Source organism: Mauremys reevesii, linkage group 1 (assembly GCF_016161935.1).
Source record: "Mauremys reevesii isolate NIE-2019 linkage group 1, ASM1616193v1, whole genome shotgun sequence".
In the NCBI taxonomy this organism is placed as follows: Eukaryota; Metazoa; Chordata; order Testudines; family Geoemydidae; genus Mauremys; species Mauremys reevesii.
The window spans coordinates 277760268-277780573 of NC_052623.1; the positions used below are offsets into that span (position 1 = coordinate 277760268).

At 41.1% G+C, this 20306-nt stretch overlaps 1 protein-coding gene across 13 annotated transcripts in view; it reads right to left on the bottom strand.

The window, feature by feature from the left end:
• Nucleotides 1–20306, bottom strand: part of CFAP54 (cilia and flagella associated protein 54) — a 223036-nt gene that overhangs the window by 171756 nt on the left and 30974 nt on the right. For 11 of the 13 annotated variants that reach the window (XR_005592555.1, XR_005592556.1, XM_039519521.1 and 8 more), the window contains 8 exons: nucleotides 18056–18254; nucleotides 14242–14337; nucleotides 13002–13114; nucleotides 12725–12896; nucleotides 11865–11950; nucleotides 9829–9963; nucleotides 7836–7983; nucleotides 6960–7027 (listed from right to left, as the gene is read on the bottom strand). Coding sequence is in view for 11 of the 13 variants with exons in the window: in XM_039519521.1 (XP_039375455.1) it covers nucleotides 6960–7027; nucleotides 7836–7983; nucleotides 9829–9963; nucleotides 11865–11950; nucleotides 12725–12896; nucleotides 13002–13114; nucleotides 14242–14337; nucleotides 18056–18254 (1017 nt within the window). In the remaining 2 variants the exon portion in view is untranslated. The remainder of the gene's footprint in view (nucleotides 1–6959; nucleotides 7028–7835; nucleotides 7984–9828; nucleotides 9964–11864; nucleotides 11951–12724; nucleotides 12897–13001; nucleotides 13115–14241; nucleotides 14338–18055; nucleotides 18255–20306) is intronic. The other 2 variants (XM_039519520.1, XM_039519530.1) reach the window with 2 other exon arrangements.

Genomic DNA, 20306 nt, shown 5'->3' on the forward strand with positions numbered 1-20306 from the left:
CAATAAAAGAGATGCTCAATGAAATGAAGGAAGCAGGTATTATCAGAGAAAGCTTCAGTCCATGGGCCGCCCCCATTGTTCTGGTAAAGAAAAAAAAAAGAGAGGGAAACTCCACTTCTGTGTGTACTAATGGAAACTCAACCAAGTTATGTATAAGGACCACTCCCCTACACAGTAGAAGCATTGACTGCCCTTAAATATGCCTCCCTATTTCTCCACCATTGAGCTAGCTTGTGGGTATTGGCAGGTATCAATGACATCAGAGGACCAGGAAAAAATGGCCTTCATTACCCCCATAGGACTCTATGAATTCATGCACAGGCCATTTAGCCTCTGCAACACCCCAGGAACATTCCAGCAGCTGGTGGAGCATTGCCCAGGTAGGGAAAAAATGGTTATTTACCTGCTGTTGTGCACATATGTATTCCGCTGCTGATGGTGTTTGTGTACCTAGGGCACTCAAGTCAGAGACTTTTGCCAGCAGTAACACTAAGTGACACATGTACCCCATCTCTCCTCACACTCTCAGGGAAGGGCAGAAAAAGGGTGTGGCTGCCACCTCCCTCTCTTTTCCTTTGCACCACTGTATGTCATGTCCAAGGTAGCGGGAAAGTAATTATTTTTTCTCCTTTAAGTCATTGTGCACCTATACATTCCACTACAGGTGACTCATCAGCCCCTTAGAGGTAGAGGGCCTTTGGATAATCTGATCAGAGATTGTAATGCCAATTTGCCAAAATTGGCATTGTTACAAGAGGTTTGAGTGATGGCATAATGAGCTAAAAAAGTAGGTGCAGATAACCATGTTGCTGACTTGCAGATATCAGCTATGTGAACATTGCTCAGAAAGGCTGATGAAGTTGACTGAGCCCTGGTGGAGTGAACCATTATGCTCAGTGGAGGAGAAACTTGAGCAAGATTGTAGTAGAGCTTAATGCAATCAGAAATCCAATGCGAGATTCACTGAGTTGACACTACATAGAGCCTGGGAGAAGTCCTGAAGGATCTAGTGCAGTCAAGTAGAATGCCAAATCTCCATGAACATCCAAGGTATGAAGTGTTTCTTCAGCTTTAGAAAAATGAGGTTTCAGAAAAAAACCATTGGCAAATTAATAGTTTGATTCATTTGGAAATCTGGCACTACCTTAGGCATAAACTTAAGGGATAGCCTAAGGGAAATCTTGTCTTTGTCAAAAATTATGAAAGGAGTATCACCGAAGAGAGCATGAAGTTCTGAAACCCGCATAGCAGAATTGATTGCCACCTGAAAAGCTGTTGTTTATGAAAACAATAGTGAGGTTGTAGCCATAGGCTTGAAGGGCAGGGTGGTTCCTATGAGTTTGGTGAGGATTACACTAAGATCCCATACAGGTACAGGACCAGATACAGGATGGTAATCGTTAATCTTTCAAGAATTGTGAAATGAGAGGGTAAGAGAAAATGGAAAATCCATCTACTTGCAGATGTAACACAGAAATGGAAGCCAGGTGACATCTCACAAAACTAACTGAAAGGTCTGGTGATTTCAGGTGCCAACATACAGTCTAGCATATACATAACTTTCATGTGATAGAGCGATAAATGTTGAGGTTGTGTCCAAATCAAAAAACTCTTCCACTTTGCTACATACGTGGCTCTAGTGTATTCTTTTCTGCTGCTCATCAAGATGGTCTGAACCACTTGGGAGCACAATTTCTCCTGAGAATTCAACCAGAGATCATCCATGCATAAAATAGAGAGATTGGAGGTTATGATGTAGAGACTTGCCTTGGTTCTGGGACAGAAGATCCTCAACTAGTGGTAAAATTATTGGCAACTGGACAGAAGGCTGATGTAGGGCCAGGACCCAATATTGTCTTAGCCACACCCATGCAATAAAAAACAATGATTCTGTTTCTTTTCAGCTTCCTGACTTCCCTACAGAATGAGAGGAACTGGAGGGAATGCATGTAGGAGATGACTGGATCATGGAAGAAGAAAGGTATCCGTGATGGAACTCAGACTGTGGCCTGCCTTAAGCAAAATCTCGTGCACTTGTTGTTCAAGTTGGTCACAAACCAGTCTATTGCTGGGTTCCCTAAGTGGTGGGAGTTCTGAAGGAGAATGTCCTTCCTGATTGACCACTCATGTTGATGTACAAAAACCCTGCTGATGGAATCTGCAAGTGTGTTTCTCACTCCTGGAAGGTGAAAAGCCTTCAGGGAAACATAATGAATGAACAAATTCCACATGACGGTTGCCTCCTGGCACAGCTGAGGTGATCTTGCACCTCTCTGCTTGTTAAGATAAAACATGGCGGAGGTGTTGACTGTAAGAATTTGTATCACATAGTTCTCCATGGTAGACAAACATCTTGCTGGCCTGAAGAACAGCTCAGACCTCCAGCACATTCATACAGAGCGAAACTCCCTGGCGTGATCAAATAGTTTGTTTCTGGAGTTGACCAAAATGGGCTCCCCAAACTTTGGTGTATGCATCTGTTATCAGAGTTATATTCAGTTTTGGGGACAAAAACATAACTTTTTGGCACACATAATGGGGATCCAGACACAAAATCAAGAGACTGAAGCATTCATGCAGAAACACAAATCCACAAGTCCAAAGAGTGGTTGGACAGACAACATACCTAATAGATCCAGACCTATAGACAGTGGAGTTGAAGTCTGGCATGTAACCCAAGAGCTGAAAGCTAACATGCACTGTTGTCTTAAGGTTGGACTTGAGGCTTCCAGAAAGGAAAGCTATAACTGATACCTACCCTTTAGAAGGTACGTTATGGTGGTCCTGGCAATGAGGTCTGCACCAACGAAGGTTATGCACTGTGTTGGTTGCAATTGTGATTTGTCCAAATTTAGTTTCAGGCCCAGCTGGGAGAACAGTTGTCTTATGACTAGGATGCTGTTTTGCACCAGTCACTTGATGCTCCACAAACTAGCCAATCATCCAGGTAAGGAAATATTTGAATGGCCAAACAGCAGTGATGGGCTATCATTATTGCCATGCAATTGGTGAAGACTGTTGGGGCTGATGACAATCTGAAGGGAAGCATTGTGTACCAATAACAGTTGGTGCTGCTATGAATAGAAGGTACTTCCTGTGCCAAGAATGTATCACCATGTGGAAGTATGCATCCTGTAAACAAAAGGCAGCATACCAATTTCCCAGATCTAGGGAAGGGATAATAGAAACAAAGGCGAAAATCCTGAACTTGATTTTCTTGATGAAATAGTTCAGCATTCTTAGCTCTAGAATGGGGCAGAGGCCACCAGATTTTTTTGGGACCAGGAAATACTGGGAACAGAAGCCTTTTCCTCTGTGTTGGTAGGGAACTTCTTCCTTCCTCCCAATTCTAGAAGAGACCATAGTTCTTGAAGTGATACACACTCATGAAAAAGGTCCCTGAAAGGGATGGGGAAGTCTGATTGGAAAAAGAGAGGGAAGTAAATTGGATAACATATCCCTCCTTTACTCTGCTGAGCACTCACATATCTGACGTGATGCTTTCCCAAGCACAGTGAAAAAGGGACAGACATGATCCAAAGAGAGGAGATATAGTTGGTGTGCTGTCTGACCAAGAAGTCAAAATGATTGCTTGGAAACTGCAGCTGCTTGGTGAGAAAGACCCCACCCCACCAACCTCCTTGCCCAATGGAGAAGACTGGCAAATCAAAGAGGTCTTGGCTTTCACTTAGACCTCTGTTGGAATGAGGGTCTGGAGTAAGATTGCAGCCTAAACTGACTCCTCTTTGTAACCAGCATATATGCTCCTAATGAATGAAGTGTTGCATGAGAGTCCTTCAGTGTGTGAATAGCATCATCTGGTTAGCAGAAAACAGTTTAGAACTCTCAAAAGATAAGTACTCTATTGTGTTCTGCAGCTACCTTAGAATACCAGTAGCCTATAGCCACAAATAACACTGCATGGAGACTGCAATGGCTACAGAATGTGAGGCCATATCACTGGTGTTTACTGCTGCCTGAAGGGATGTATGAACCGTAAGATGTCCCTCAGAAACCAAAGCTAAAAACTGTTATTTTATGTTACTCTGGCAACTTGTCAGCAAATTTAGAAATTGCAGAGAAATTAATAAAATTATATTTTGACAAAAGAGTCTGATAATGAGAGACTCTTATTGGAAGAGTGGTGGTGGAATAAATTCTTTCTGCCATATAAACCCTGCCTCGTAAATTCCTTACCCTTGGGAGTGGCCTTAGGGTGGGACTGATGGGACCTCTCATTAGCAGCTGTGACCACCAATGTATCAGGACTGGATGGGTAAAGAGCAGGCCAAAAACTTGTTGACACACTTGGTATCGTCCATCCACTCACTTGGTCTATCTGAACTACAAACTGTATACAGATGCCAGCAACTAGGGGCTGTACTCTTCCAGGACCAGGAGAGGTGGGAGACGGTGAAAACATATGCCAGTCAAGCATTAAAACAATCAGATTGGAAGAGCAAAATTACAGCTCCTTCAAATTAGAATTCCTGGCTCTGGTCTGGGCAATCACCAAAAAGTTTAAGGGCTACCTGGTAGTGACCTGCTTCACTACATACATGGATAACAATCCACTGGAACACATCGGCTCTGTCAAGATGGGAGCACTAGAACAATGCTGGATTTTAAGACTGGCCAACTACAATTTCTCTGGAATTCTGGTCTGGCCAGACACACCATTGCTGATGCCCTGTCCAGACTGCTGACAACACCAGAACCAGAAGTACTGGATGACCATGTATTGGAAGCCCTGACCATGAAGTACTAGACTTAGAGATGCCATCCCCATTAAAGTGGCCCAGGCATGCAGCAAGTCAGCTGCAGTCAGCTCCTAGAACAAGGATCGGCAACCTTTGGCACGCAGCTCACCAGGGTAAGCACCCTGGTGAGCCGGGCTGGTTTGTTTACCTGCCACGTCCACAGGTTCAGCCATTGTGTAGTGCTATCTCTGAGAGGTTTCTATTGTACACAGTTCCTGGGGTAATCCTTGTGCTTGTGTGCATTTCTGGCCCCATGGCAGGGGAGGAGCAGAACAGGGAAGTTGGAGAACCCAAGGAGGAGGCACCCAAGTCTGTCCATGGGGTGGGGGGGGGGAGAAAAGAGCAATGAAGAAGGAGTACCCTGATGTTTTAAAAAAACAAACAGGGGCCCCCCATCTGACTGTTACAGCAGTTCTGAGGGTGTCAAGCCACGGGGTGTGGATGCTACATGGGGACAGGTGTGTTTATATGGTGGCGGGTGTGGAACGGGAAAGAGGCTAGGGAGCAGTGCCACTCCGAAACAGGGACACAGAATTAACTATGGCCCACCTGGGTTGGTTTGAGCCAATGAGCAGACAGGAGGGCAGGACAGGGACCAAGCCTGAGAAGGTTCAAAGAGAGAACAAAAGAAAGGGCAGAGGTAGGTTTGCTAGGTGTCCAGTTTTTGACCGGAAAGTATGGTCAAAAAGGGGACCTTGCAGTGTCCCGTCAGTACTGCAGTACTGACTGGACATTAAAAATCCAGTTACTGGATTAACTGCAATCAGCATCCCTGCTGAGGGCGTGGGAGGGGGAAGAGCAGCTGCTGTTGCCTGGAGGAGCTGCTCAGCTGCTGATGGAGAGAACTGGCTCCCGGCCCGCTAGCTTCAGGTCCAGCTCCAGCTCCAGTAGAGAGGTTACTAGCGCAGTGCCACTGCCACCACCGGGGGAGATCCTGTCCATCTCCCCTTCTGCATCCCCCCTCAGCTTGTGCTCTGATTGCCCCCACCTCAGCCCCTCGCTCCGGGGACTGCTCCCTGTCCACCCTCCCGTGCCCCAATTGCCCCCAGCCCCTCGATCCTTCTCTGAGCCAGAGCCCTGCTGCTGTAACCCGATTGGGCAGGCAGACTCCACGTCAGTTCCTCCCAGCCTAGCTCTGCAGGTGGCAGGTGAGTCCCAGGGGTGGGGGGAGCAAGCTACGGAGTGGGGGAGAGCAAGCAACAGTGTGGGGGAGAGGAGCGAGTGGGGGTGGGGCCTCATGGGAAGAGGCAGGACAGAGGAAGGTCAGGGATGTCCAGTTTTCAGCAATGAGAAAGTTGCCAACCGTAGGCAAAGGAGAAGCAGCAGCACTGAGCTGGGGCAGAGACTGAGAAACCCCAGAACGCTGGGGTGCAGAGTCACAACTAGGAGCTGCTAGGAGAGGAACCAGCTGTTTGCAGAAGGGGAATCTTACAGACATGCAGCCTGGAGCTGACAGGATAGCTGAGACCACACCAAAAGACCAATCAGTTTGCGCTCACAACAGAGGTGTTAACGCAGGTTGTATTGATGGGGGCCAGTTTGTAGTTGGCATGAGACAGAGTCTGTGTGTGGCTGGGGACCATTTTGCTGTATGCTGTACCAAGGAAGTCTGTGTAGCCCCTGTTAAAGATCCTGGCCTGGGTCTGTTCCTGGCTCTGCCTGGGTTAGATAACAGTGTTGCTCTATTGTTAATTGCTTGCTAACTCTGACCTCCTAGGAGAGAGGGTTGATTTTTGTGCAAAGATATGTGTTTGGGACCTGGGACCCCTATCCCAACACTGGGAATCCCCACCTGACACACCACTATGTGCAGCTATGTTTGGAGGAGCACTTGAGAAATTGTTTCACAAGTCCATTCCACATGCTAAGGCCTGCTCTGACTGCAGCACAACAGAGAGAATACAATGGAAAGAAGTATGGACATGGTATAAAGAAAGAATGAGCTTTAGCACAAAATATTTTTCAGATCACAAAGGACTGTACAAGGTCAGAAAAAAATAACTTCTCTGGGTTTACATGATGAAGATTTGAAGTATCTACAATTTTTCTCTGCTCTAGCATATCTGTGCAAAATGTTTCAACTTCAGAAAATTAAATACTACATTTGATAGGAATGTTTCTAACTTTAAAATCTTTAGAAAGGGACATGCGCTATGCTTTCTGAAAATGTTATGCAAGTGGCAAAGAATTTTATATTACCTTCAGTATTTCAGGAATGTCACAGATATGAGTTTGTGAAGGTAATACTGATTCACTTCTTTCTCCTGCTGGATTAAAAAAAAAAGTAAAATGAAAATGAAAATCAACTGCACTGAATTTATAACACTAATAATAATTGACTAGTTCTATTAATAACTGAAGACCTTGGAAATAGTAGTTTTCTAGCACTTGACTGTGAGATTAATCATATTGTTTTGATTATTGCACATTTTTAATGCTCTAAACAGGGGTCGGCAACCTTCAGCACGCAGTCCATCAGGGTAATCCTCTGGTGGGCCGCGAGACATTTTGTTTACATTGACCATCTGCAAGCATGGCCCCCTAGAGCTCCCAGTGGTCGTGGTTTACCGTTCCCGGCCAATAGGAGCTGCGGGAAATGGCTATCTTTTTGGCTTTCTGTCTCCTTCTCACTGGCTATTCTCTGGCTACTTCTCAGAGCTTTGTCTCACAAACAGACATACCTCCCTCCAGCAAAACCCAGAGAAACTCTTCTGCCCACATAGCTCAGTTTCTGACTGGCCTTGCATATGGCCTGTGTTTTGGGTGGTGGCTCATATTGTCTCCAGCTATCTTACTCCATAAAGAAGCTTAACTGCTTCTTCCATTTATCCTGAATGAAGGGCATCTGTCACACTCACCAACTTAGGTCTAAAACATTTATATTTTATAGCATTTATTTAAAATAAAATCAACAACCAACCAAAACAAATAAACATATTTGAAAACCTCTCTCAACTTCAATTCAGAAAATGGCCAACAAAAAAGAAAACTGATTAGCAAATTATATATTATATTTAGATATTCCTTCCATACCTACTTCCAATAACACTCCTATTACCTTGTTGAACATTTTACCTGTTTTTGCTGATTTATCTGCACAGTCAGCTATGTTCTCCAATATTGCAGTCAGACGTAATGTGACCTCTGCAAGTACTACCACATTAGTATCTACTATGTTACTGCTGTGAATTACTTCATTTATTATCCAAAGTATGTGAACCCACTAGAAGAAAAATATATAAAGCAAGAATCTTAAAGCTGTTTGAAAAACTGAATAAAAAAAATTCATATTTATGTATTCCAAACACTGATGATTTTTTGCACTCCAAATTGTTTAGAGACACTTGTAAATTGATTATAACACATGAAATATAATAGTACTCGGCCCTTGTGAAAAAAGGGCACAAAGGGGGGAGGAAATTCCTTGCATCTCCCCCAGCCCCATGTACCTGCACAAGAGTTAGGCAAAATATAGGCCTTAATAGTCCTCATAGGAACATTAATTTATCAGTTATGTGTAGTAACTTGCTTTGTTTTTCCAAGTTACGATACTTATTACTTTCACTTCTCCATGATTCCTCCAACATTCCTTCAGATCACAAGTTCTTTTGTTTGTTTGTTTTCTTTTGTTTTTTTACTTTGCAGGTGTTCTGGATGGGACACCTATTGTACTATATGTTGGTATGACAGGATGCCAAATCCCGTAGCAGATTTCATCAGGTGCATAGAAATTGGAAGCAGTCATTGTAAGGAAAACAGTGGTTGTCACCTTTTAGGCATGGAAGCTATGGAAGCATATGATCCAATGTTGTTTGTGCGCTACAGTGATCCTTAGATAGGATGAGATCCTTAACCCCACTCCAGTTCCTTTATGCTAGGTAAAAGGGATGAAGTAGCATAAAGGGGTTCTAAATACCCCAATACTCCTGGCCTGGGCACAGAAAACGACAGCCATAAAGCTGCCATCCAAAGATCCCCTCTGAAGCCCTGATGTACCTGGGAGAGAAGGGTGCCTGGGGCAGGGTCACAGGGCTATACATATTCTTGGCAGTGTTGCTCTCCACGGGTCAGCCCCAGGAGGCTGTCATAATACATAAAGGCTCCCAGGAGTCTGTGTTTAATTACAGCAGGGGCCTCTTCAACCTTTCAAGCAGCCCAAGATCAAGCTGGCTCAAAGCCATCTCTGCCCTCCCACCTTTCCACAACCTCCTTTCTCTTGAGCTACAAGTTCTCTGCTGCACCAAGAGGGTACATCTACTCTGCAAAAAAACAATAAACCCACAGCTGCAAGTCTCCGAGCCTGGGTCAGCTGACTTGGGCTTGCGCTATGGGGCTAAAAATAGCAGTGTAGACAATCCTGCTCAGGCTGAAGCCAGGGCTCAGGAAATCAGCAAGATGGGTTTGTCTTAGAATGCAAGCTCCAGTCCAAGCAGAAACATCTACACTGCTATTTTTAGCCCCATAGTGCAAGCCCAAGTCAGCTGACCCAGGCTCGGAGACTCACTGCTGTGAGGTTGGGTTTGGTTTTTTTTGAAGTGTAGAGTCAGACATTGTTATTTTTGTGCAGAGGCACATCACAAAACCTCACCCCACAGTATTTGGGGGATTTCCTTGAAGCATATGTTTCTTCCTTTCAATAATAACAAGAATATTTGTATGGGAAGTGTTTCCCCTAACACTGCGTACCCAACCACCTTGAACAATCTGTTATTTTCATTTTATCTGATTATCCCCCAGTAACAGACTGGACTTCACAAAGAAATGGAACAGAGATCTGTTGTGTGCCTTGTCTCTCTCTTTTTTTTTTCCAAGGCGCTTTCAGGTGGGAGTGAAGGAGGGTTGTTCTCATCCCAATAATTACATTACTAAGAATATGTGTATACATGTGAAGAAAATAGTGGAGAAATGAAAAACACTATCATTAAAATTAGTGCATTTTTTTATACTTTACAATGTATATGTACCAGTTTGGAATTACTTCTGCGATTTGAGACCTAAATTTTAACTTGGGTTAGCCATCAGAGAATGCATTCATGTGAATGGAAATAGAATAAGAAAAAAGGAGTACTTTGTAAGCTTTGAATTTGTAGATATATTTTAAGCAGGCACTTCCACTCATTTGGATCCGCTGAACTCCCACTTTGCACTTCTGCCACAGAAACATTACTATATCAACAAGTATTTCTTTATCTGGTTGGAGAGTCTGGAGAAAAAAAAAGATGTTACCATAGCTGCATAAACAAATTAGTTTTTAGTACAGAAAGTAGCCAATTTATACTTTGCCACATTTAGTGTTCTTATAAGGGATGCCATCACATGAAATCTAGCCCATATTTTTTTTTAAGAAGAGTTTAAAGTCGTTTCAGGTATATAATCTGTCCCCTGCCCCCACCTGCCAATTTGGGGGGGAGGGGTGTGGAATATAATCATTTTTTATTAATTTCTTTTCTCTTGTTGCTATGTGAAAGATTCACACAAAGAAAAGGGTAGAGTAATTAACTACACAGGGAAACAGCAAATGGACTATATGAAAAGTGCTGCAACAAGTAAACAAACTGGAAAAACACGAAAAATAATACGGCTTACTAGTTATATTAACCTTAGGAGTTGCTTGAGCAACAGTAAGTAAAAAATGTAAGTGTGATTTTTAAGTTGAAAGTGTCTTTTCTCCTTTTCTGCTTAGCATTGCTACAGTACAGTATAAGCTCCCAGTTTGCCACAAACATTATGTGCTATCATTGTGGCCTTATGGAGACTAGGGAAATATGCCAGCAAACACATCTTAATTAAGAGTTGTTTAAAAGCATATTATCTCCTAGTAATGATGCATTTTAACACCTTGAAATACATTTTATCTGGTTACACCCATATTTGTAAAGGTGTTAAAAACTGTCTAAGCTAACTGCTGTTTAAAAAATGTGTTAGTATATAAATAAAACATGGGTATGTCTTCATTGCAGTGTTAAATAAAGTTATCTACAATGGAGTTACTTCTCTGACGTTAGCTTACGTTGAATGAGAGCAGCCATACTGAGAAATAACACTTGAACGGCAATGGTGGTGTTGCACTCACTTGTGTGTGATCCTAACACTTCTGGAGTTGTACCCCAGGAGTCTTAGCACTGCAGTAAGCTCAACCAGACTATGAATTCTTTCCCAGTGAATTGTAGGAGAACTTGTCTATCCTTTCTGGGCACACAGGAGGAATTGTGGGAAGGCAGTGAAGAACTAGCAGCATTTAACCTGCATCTACACTACAGAGTGGTCATGTAAGCAGCCGACCAGCTGTGCTAACTGGAGCTTTAGCCTATACCCCCTAAGGCTCTAGATACATTCCACCATATTTGAACTTACTTGCTTCCCTGAGTGCAACACCGCAAAAAGGAATTTGGTCTCCTTCTTTGATTATTAGAAAGCTGCGGTTAGCCTGGTAGTTTTTTAAAATGGCTTTAATAATTTTACGAAACTAGTTTAATTACATAGGACCAATCATAATAAAAAGTAAATTAAAACAAATACAATAAATCGCAATCAATCACATTTCTTATGCATTAATTAATTTCATTTTTGTTGTAATGTGTAAAGCTTGTCAACCATGCATAACTTCCCCTGACCTTGAATTACATATAACGGTACTGTCAAGAATCAGAGCCTGCTGCAGAGCCAGTCTCCAGGAAACCTAATGAGTGCAGCTGACCTGTAGTAGGCTGCCTGATTGGCTGTGCCAACTGATTGGTTGGAGGAGTCTCTGAGGCCCTGCAGCAGTTCAGCGGCTGCTCAAAGCACTTCCTAACACCTCTATTAGCTTCTGCTCCTGCCTTTGTTCTCTCCAGATAACCCAATTCTGACCCTGGACTCTGATTCCTGACTCTGACTTCGGCTCTGATTCTTGGCTCTGGCACCTGGCCTTTGACTCCAGCTCTGACCCTGGATTCTGACTCCTGGCTACCCCAACTCCTGTTCTAACTGCTAGGCATGACTCCTACTCTGATCACTGGGCCTGACTCCTGCTCCAATCACTAGGCAAGACTGCCCAAGTCCTAGTCATTTGACAGATACAATAGCAAGTACTGCACAGAAGAAATGTGCATAATTCTTTTATACCTGCTTAGATGTACATATGCAGGAAAACACTGTGGTTGCCAAAGTGACAAGATCATCAGAAGGGTCTCCAGGCTTTAGGGATCCTTCTACAGTCACAATTGATAAAGGAGGAAAAAGTAAAATCAAGATATTATTTCTTCATACAAATTTCATAAAAACATGATCATTTCAATTAGGGTGACCAGATGTCCCGATTTTATAGGGACAGTCCCTATTTTTGGGTCTTTTTCTTATATAAGCTCCTATTACCCCCCACCCCTTGTCCCGATTTTTCGTACTTGCTGTCTGGTCAGCCTAATTTCAATGCAGCTACTCCAACTTGCACCAGCTGCAATATGGTTCAGGAAATAGTAAATATGAAGGAGAAGCACATTCCCCATTTTACACATTCCCCACTTCTGTGAAGAATGAACATTACCATTTTGGTACATGGAAATGTTTTCAAAATGCACGTAATTTTGTGGATGACAGAATACAGATTTAAATGACAGCACACTTTAACAAGTTCTTCTTTTTTAAATTAAAAGAAATCTCAGATATATGAACCATAAAAAAGTGCAAAATAAAATCATACAAGTCTGTTCCATCCCAGGCTCATTTTTTTTTCTGGAAAACTGTCTGAAAACAGAAGTTAGAATTGTCTCCCATTTATTAGAAAGTCATTAAGTCATGTTTTGACAAGTGAAAGTAAATAAGACACAGTTCAGGAGGTCATAATTTCTCAACTGTTAGTTACAGTGGCAGAAAATTTTATACTGTATTTTAAAGAACTTCTTCATAACAAATAAAACTTCTTGCTGAAAAAATTACATTTGAAATGTAATTATTTCAACTCATAGCTGCAACTGTCTACAACACACCTTGAAGTGCTGTTGTTCTTCTTCCAGAACTGCGAGATATCGTGGCTTCCTTGAAAATATTTTCCTGGACAGAGAGGCCATGTTTAGATCTTCTTGTAGACACTAGAGGCTGCATCGCAATAATAAGCCTAAGTTCCATTTCTGCTTTCTTCCATATTGGATCATCTTGATTCTAATAGTTTAAACAGAAATAGGTAATGGAAATTTGCCTTAATAATTTATGAACCTAAGTCTGTTTTAATACCCTCATGTATACCGTACAGTAAATTTGGATTACCTGAAGAAAATTAGCAAACAGTCCAATAGCAGAATCAAATACATCCCACTCTTCATAGCTGAAAGCTAACTTTATAAACTTCATAGCAGCTTCTCCAGAAACACCATTTTTCCCTACAACAATGGCAAATAAAAATACAATTATTTTTAAAAATACAACATTCAGTAAAATTAAAGCTATTTTTAGCATCTGTGTAATACAAAGCTAAAATTCCACACAAGAATTCTGCAAACATTGAACAATCTTGAGGGATTTCTCAATAACTCCACAAAATAGACTTTTTGTATTATATTGCTGGATATTTTTCAGTGTTTATAAGACTGGACTGACATACCTGCATTGTCATGTTAATTCCAAAAGTCCATGGTGCTGCTGCATTAATGAGTCTTTTTGATGAAGTCATGGACCTAATTCTACATGCCTCCAGAAATAACCTCAGAATGGTTGCAACCACAGTCCCCACATATGTCCCTCCCTCCAATTATTACTTTTAGGAATGTGAAAAACTTGTGCAAAGATGGCTGAATAGTTCTCATTGCTATATCTGCAAATATACATATACATACTGGGGAGCCTCTTCTCCCTACCCTTTCAAGTCAATTCAGATAGGTGCAGGACAGAATAGGGAGTCTCCTGCTCCTTTCTACCATAGGCCAGGGCCCCAGGTAGTACATTCAGCAGTGTTCCACAGTCCCAAGGCAGTGTTCTAGTGAGTGAGCTCCAAAGGGTATTCCTTTGGTTGAAGGTGCTGGGAAGAGGGTTAGATTAATGTTTGGCAGCAGGTATCTTTTTGAATGAGCACTAAGCAGTGCTTCAACGCCATGTCATCCTGCTCTGCACGGAAACGATGACTCAAGGACCCTCTGCTCAGCCATGTCCACCCCTCTCGCCTCCCTAAGCACATTTCACAATTATAACATCAGAAGTTAGCCTTTGATATTTGTAAAGCATTTGAAGATCTCTGGACCAACTGTGTTATGTATGTTCAAAGTAGTAGCATTTTATTATGATACCTGTATGTTTACAACTTGCTACTTCAGTAAAGCTTGTAATAGCTTTGTAATTAAAATGGAAACAATATTTAATTATTAGTTCTGATTGCGTGAATACTAATAGAAGGTAGGATCTTGCAAACTTTGTAGGCATAGAACTACCATTGGAGTTCGGCATGCTGAGAATTTGCATGCTGAGAGTTTGCATGACTAGATTCAAAATGCTTTGAAAATCCAAACTAATTTACCTGTTAATATAAGCTGCAGAAGTGTCGATGATGCACTTATTACACCAGAAGACTCAATACAATAACTTCCTTGTGTACTAGCAAAGCTGCCACCACCTATAACAAAAGTAACTCATTAGATAATCATACAATTTGTTTGATGTTATATTTTATTTAGTCATAATCAGAACTGCTCAGAAACCAGAATTCCTGTTGTGCAGGAAATTTTAAAATTAAAAAAAATCATCATAATGAAAACTCGCAACTTCAAAATTCACATGGAACAAAGGGAGTCCAAAATTTTTGTTATGAAAAATCAAAAAAAATGTTCTGTTTTGACTTTTTCTCAACAAATTAATGAGTCTCCCCAAGCTGCCCAGAGCTCAGGGAGCCCACTTTCTGGACTACATAAGAACATAAGAACTTAAGATCAGTCGTGCTTCGTGAGCCGAAAGTTCCATCTAGCCCACTATCCTGTCTTCCGACAGTGGCCAATGCCAGGTGCCCCAGAGAGAATGAACAGAACAGGCAATCATCAAGTGATCCATCCCCTGTCCCCAATTCCCAGCTTCTGGCAAACAGAGGCTAGGGTCACCAGCCCTGTCCATTATGACTAATAGCCATTGATGAACCTATACTCCATTAATTTATATAGTTCTATTTTGAACCCTGCTATAGTCTTGACCTTCACAACATCCTCTGGCAAAGAGTTCCACAGCTTGACTGTGCATTGTGTGAAGAAAATACTTCCTTTTGTTTGTTTCAAACATGCTGCCTATTAATTTCATTTGGTGACCCCTAGTTCTTGTGTTATGAGAAGCATTAAATAGCGCTTCTTATTTACTTTCTCCACAGCATTCATGATTTTATAGACCTCTATCATATCTCCCCTTAGTTGTCACTTTTCCAAGATGAAAAGTCCCAGTCTTATTAATCTCTCCTCATACAGAATCCATTCCATACCCCATATCATTTCTTTCAGAACCTTTTCCAATTCCAATATATCTTTTTTGAGATGGGGCAACCACATCTGAAAGCAGTATTCAAGATGTGGGCATATCATGGATTTATAAAGAAAATATCATATTGCCTCTATCTTCTCTATTCGTTTCCTAATGATTCCCAACATTCTGTTAGCTTTTTTGACTGCCACTGCACATTGAGTGGATGTTTTCAGAGAACTATCTGCAATGACTCCAAGATCTCTCTCTTGAGTGGTAACAGCTAATTTAGACCCCATCATTTCATATGTAGAGTTAGGATTATGTTTTCCAATGTGCATTACTTTGCATTTAATCAACATTGAATTTCTGCCATGTTGTTGCCCAATCACCCAGTTTTGAGAGTGAGAGATCCCTCTGTAGCTCTTTGAGGTCTGCTTGGGACTTCACTATCTTGAGTAGTTTTATATCATCCGCAAATTTTGCCACCTTAATGTTTACCCCTTTTTCCAGATCATTTATGAATATGTTGAATAGTACCAGTCCCAGTACAAACCCTTGTGGGACACCACTCTCTCCATTCTGAAAACTGACCATTTATTCCTTCCCTTTGTTTCCTATCTTTAAACCAGATATAAATCCATGAAAGGACCTTCCCCCTTATCCCATGACAGATTACTCTGCTTAAAAGCCTTTGGTGAGGGACTTTGTCAAAGGGTTTCTGAAAATCTAAGTACACTATATCCACTGGATCCCCCTTGTTGACCCCTCAAAGAATTCTAGTAGATTGGTGAGGCATGATTTCCCTTTACAAAAACCATGTAGATTCTTCCCCAACAGACTGTGTTCATCTATGTGTCTGACAATTCTGTTTTTTTACTACAGTTTCAACCAGTTTGCCTGGTACTGGAGTCAGGCTTACTGACCTGTAATTGCCGGGATCACCTGTGAAACCCTTTTTAAAAATTGGTGTCACATTAGCAATCTTCCGGACATTTGGTACAGAAGCTGATTTAAATGATAAGCTACAAACCACAGTTAGTTGTTCTGCAATTTCACATTTGAGTTCCTTCAGAACTCTTAGGTGAATACCATCTGGTCCTGGTGACTTATTAATGTTTAGTTTATCGACCTGTTCCAAAACCTCATGTAATGATATCCCAGTCTGGGACAGTTGGTTCCTCATATTTGTCACCTAAAAAGAATGGCTCAGATTGGGGAATCTCCTTCAAATCCTCAGCCACGAAGACCGATGCAGAGAATGTATTTAGTTTCTCTGCAATGGCTTTATCACTCTTGAATGCTCCTTTAGTATCTTGATCGTCCAGTGGCCCCACTGTTGTTAAGCAGGCTTCCTGCTTCTGATGTATTTTAAAAAAATTGCTATTACTTTTGAGTCTTTGGCTAGCTGTTCTTCACATTCTTTTTTGGCCTTCCTAATTATATTTTTACACTTCACTTGCCAGAGTTTATGCTCCCTTTTATTTTCCTCACTAGGATTTAACTACCCAGAAGCTAGGAAGCCCTCATAACTCTGGCTCAAACCGGGGCTTCCAGAGCTTCCGGGATCCCAGCTCTGTGGCAGCCCACAATACCAGCAGACAAGCTGTCAGGAAGCCTGCCTGGAAGATTCAATAAAGCCAACACATTCCCACACAATATTTTTATTTTGATTATCAGCATTTTCTGACAGAAAAATATTTTGTTAGAAAACTTCTGACCAGCTCTAGTCATAATGATCTTGGAAGTAAAATACAATTATTAAATGTATTTACTTTATACATGTATTTTATTACCAAAACATCTTCCACTCCATGGTTCTAATTCTGTCTTTATTTACACCTCCATAGAACTCTACTGACTTAAATGGAGAGGCCTGGGGTGAAAATCAGTGCAAAATTTGGCTCCTGAAGTGTCCTTCTGAACAACTATTTTATGTGGTAAATAAACTGGATTAGATAGATTCTCTCCGAAATTACACTCATGCAACTGAAATTAAAGTTAGTGGGGATGCATGGGTGTGACTTAGGACAGAAAATGACCTGCTCTATATACCCAAACACATGAGATTAAAAATGCTTTAAGCAGTGCCAGGGAAAATCTAAGAAATAGAGACCTTTGGTTAATAATTTGAAACATTCTAGGCATACACATAATAATGAGCAACTAAGCATTTGGCTGTCAAAGACATACTGTCACATGAAGTTTGCACAAAAGAGACTTGTCAGCACATCCCAAGAGAAATGTGCAGCCATCAGCTGTGATTTTAATTACATGATTAGTTGATTTGTGCATGTTTTTTTAAACAGAGGCTATTTAAATGGTTTTACCAGCAATAAAACATATTCATTCAGGGTGAAATTCACTCCTCCCCACACAAAGCTTGACTAAATGTACTTTGTTCAGGGAATGAAGTGGATGTCAAGGGACGGAATCCACCATCACAACATACAGGCTGGCTATAGGACTGCATCACAGCCCATTGGAAGCCAGCATTCCAGCCCATGTGCTAAAATAGCGACCACAGTCGCTCTCCATATCCCCTATGCTGGAATGACTAGATACAAACAAGCATATATCAAGCAGGTCCTACCCTGGGTCATCACAAAGACTTCTTCCATGGTGACCTATTCAGAAAAGGTGCAGACTTTCTGTGAAGCACAAGGAGTTACTCCAGATATACACTGGTAAAACTGAGAGCTGAATCTGGCCAAAAGTTTAAACTTACTTACATCAAATATTGTGAAGGCAAAATTAAAAATAAAATTAAGTTTGATTTTATCAGTGCTATGGTTATAACTGAAACACATACTTCTGCAGGTGAGTTTTTTCTTTTATGGGCATAAGAAACATCGAGGTTCTTTACCAGTATATTTTCATTTTTATGCCATTACCTGCCAGGATATCCATGCCTGCAAAAAAAAGCTCTGAAACCACATCACGAATCTCAGTTTCATCAGGAACAGGTGGGGCAGGGCGCAACACTTGTCTATTACTATCAGAAAGAGCTTCTAGGATGGCAAGGAAATGGGCTGCAGTGCCATCAAACATCTCTGTCAGCAGCCGTTCTGTAACAGTACGAGGCCATGGCAACTAAACAAGAGATAAATCTTTGTAAGGTTTTGTAATATTTCAAATGTGTTACAATAAAGCAACAGTTTTTTCAAAACAGTTCTCTGTGAAAAAGTGAGTGCAAGTACAAGAAATAACACTGCAGTATACATCGTGGTTGTGAATTCTATGATCCAGATGTATAGCAAAGTATCAGGCCAAATTTGTAAGGTACCTAAGGAAGGCATGAATTTCACAATAACCACATACACTGCTGCACACCATTCTAGTTAGAAAACAACACAATGAAAATTGTGAAAGGAAAACAATATATTAAGTCCATGTAGTTCAAAGCTATCCAGATCTTGTCCTGTAATCACATGGGCTTGATCACTGGGTGCTGAGGACTCTCAGCACTTCACAGGAAGTCAGTGAATATTGACGGTGATCAGCACCCCACAGGATTAAAGCTATAGTCCATTAGGTTGCTCCTTTGGTCTGTACATTTTCCAACCAACATAATGTAAAACGTAAGACAACACACACAAAACCATATGCACTATGTTTGGCTGCTAAATAATGATAAATCTATAAAATAAAATAATAAAACTGATCTCATGTTGCTTTGTTTACATGACTGTTCTTTCCTTGTCAAAATCATTACCAAGTATGGAACACTGAAGTGGAGACCCAGTATTTAATGGTCAACTGCTCCATCTCATCATCACTCCAGTTACAATAATTTATTTGACATTTTATCAAATAAAAAGCTTTCAGTGAGGTTTCCAGGACCATCTAACCATTCTAATATTGGGGAATTTCCTTCCTGCATTGGTGGAGCCACATCCTTTATTTTAATTTTCAAATTAGGCACTTTAATTCAAGTAAGCTAAGATGTATACCCGATAAAAAGGGAATAATTTGTGCCATATCTGGCAGCATTTCAGCTATTTATATGCTGATGGATTGTATTTTTATTGTAAAATAAATTATACACCCATCTTTTCAAACAGGCCACCTCTTTAGAGGTAGCTACTTATCTTTTCAAAAGAAAGAGCAACCATTTCTATAGGGAGGAGGGTAAATCCACATGTTATTGGCAACCTCATTCCAAACCAAAGACAAGAAATATTTTTACACAATTCCTTATAATTACATATGCAGGTTTAAAATTTTCCAAGTACACTATATTGGATTTTAAAAACCCAACATTTGTTGCTAAGTTATTATATCCCCAATCTTTCTTTCCACGACATGGGGGAAATAATTACAGTCCCAAATCTGCAACTGGCTTTATGCATCAGAACCCTGCCCCTATGTATAGCCCTTGACAGTTTATGCACAAAACACAGGTTTTATTTAAATAAATAAATGCCTGAGGTGAGGAAGGTAACTATACACAGCAGTGATAGCAATACTGTTTTAGCTGTAAACAGTTCCCTGTGGTGTTTGCAATCCAATTAAGCATTGTAGGGGTGAAGGAGAAAATGAAAATTACTGAAAATGAGCCAGTCTATTTTCATTTTCCAAGTTAAATTAAGAGGCAAAAGTACTACACACATACTAAAAGTTAAGCATGTGCTTATATACTTTGCTGGATCAGAACCAGATCACTCAGCACCTTGCAGGATCAAACTCTTATCAGGCATTCCAGTCTAAATATTCCTACATTCTGGCTTTTCTACACAAATGTTTCATTCGCGCAAGCTGAGGTATAAAACTACCTGCAAAAGCCTGCCGTGCACTTAAGTGTCCATGTGGACCCTGCTGCTGCGCACTAAAAGTTCCCTAGTGCACTCTGATCTATGGCTGTTTCAAAGCTGGATAAATCAAAGGGCACTAGAAAATTTTTAGTTCATGGCAGCAGGGTTCACACTGACACTGAGTGCATGGCATACTAGTGCAGGGTAGATTTACACCCCAGTTTGCCATGAGCGAAGTCTTATCATACTATGAATACAAGCTCTCTGTCTTATCATACTATGAATACTACACTGCACATGTTTTATAATATTAAAATGTCACAAAAATGGCTTTAAAAGTGAACCAGTGCAGGCAAATATTGTCCTATAGATTTTTCCCATTTATCTCAAC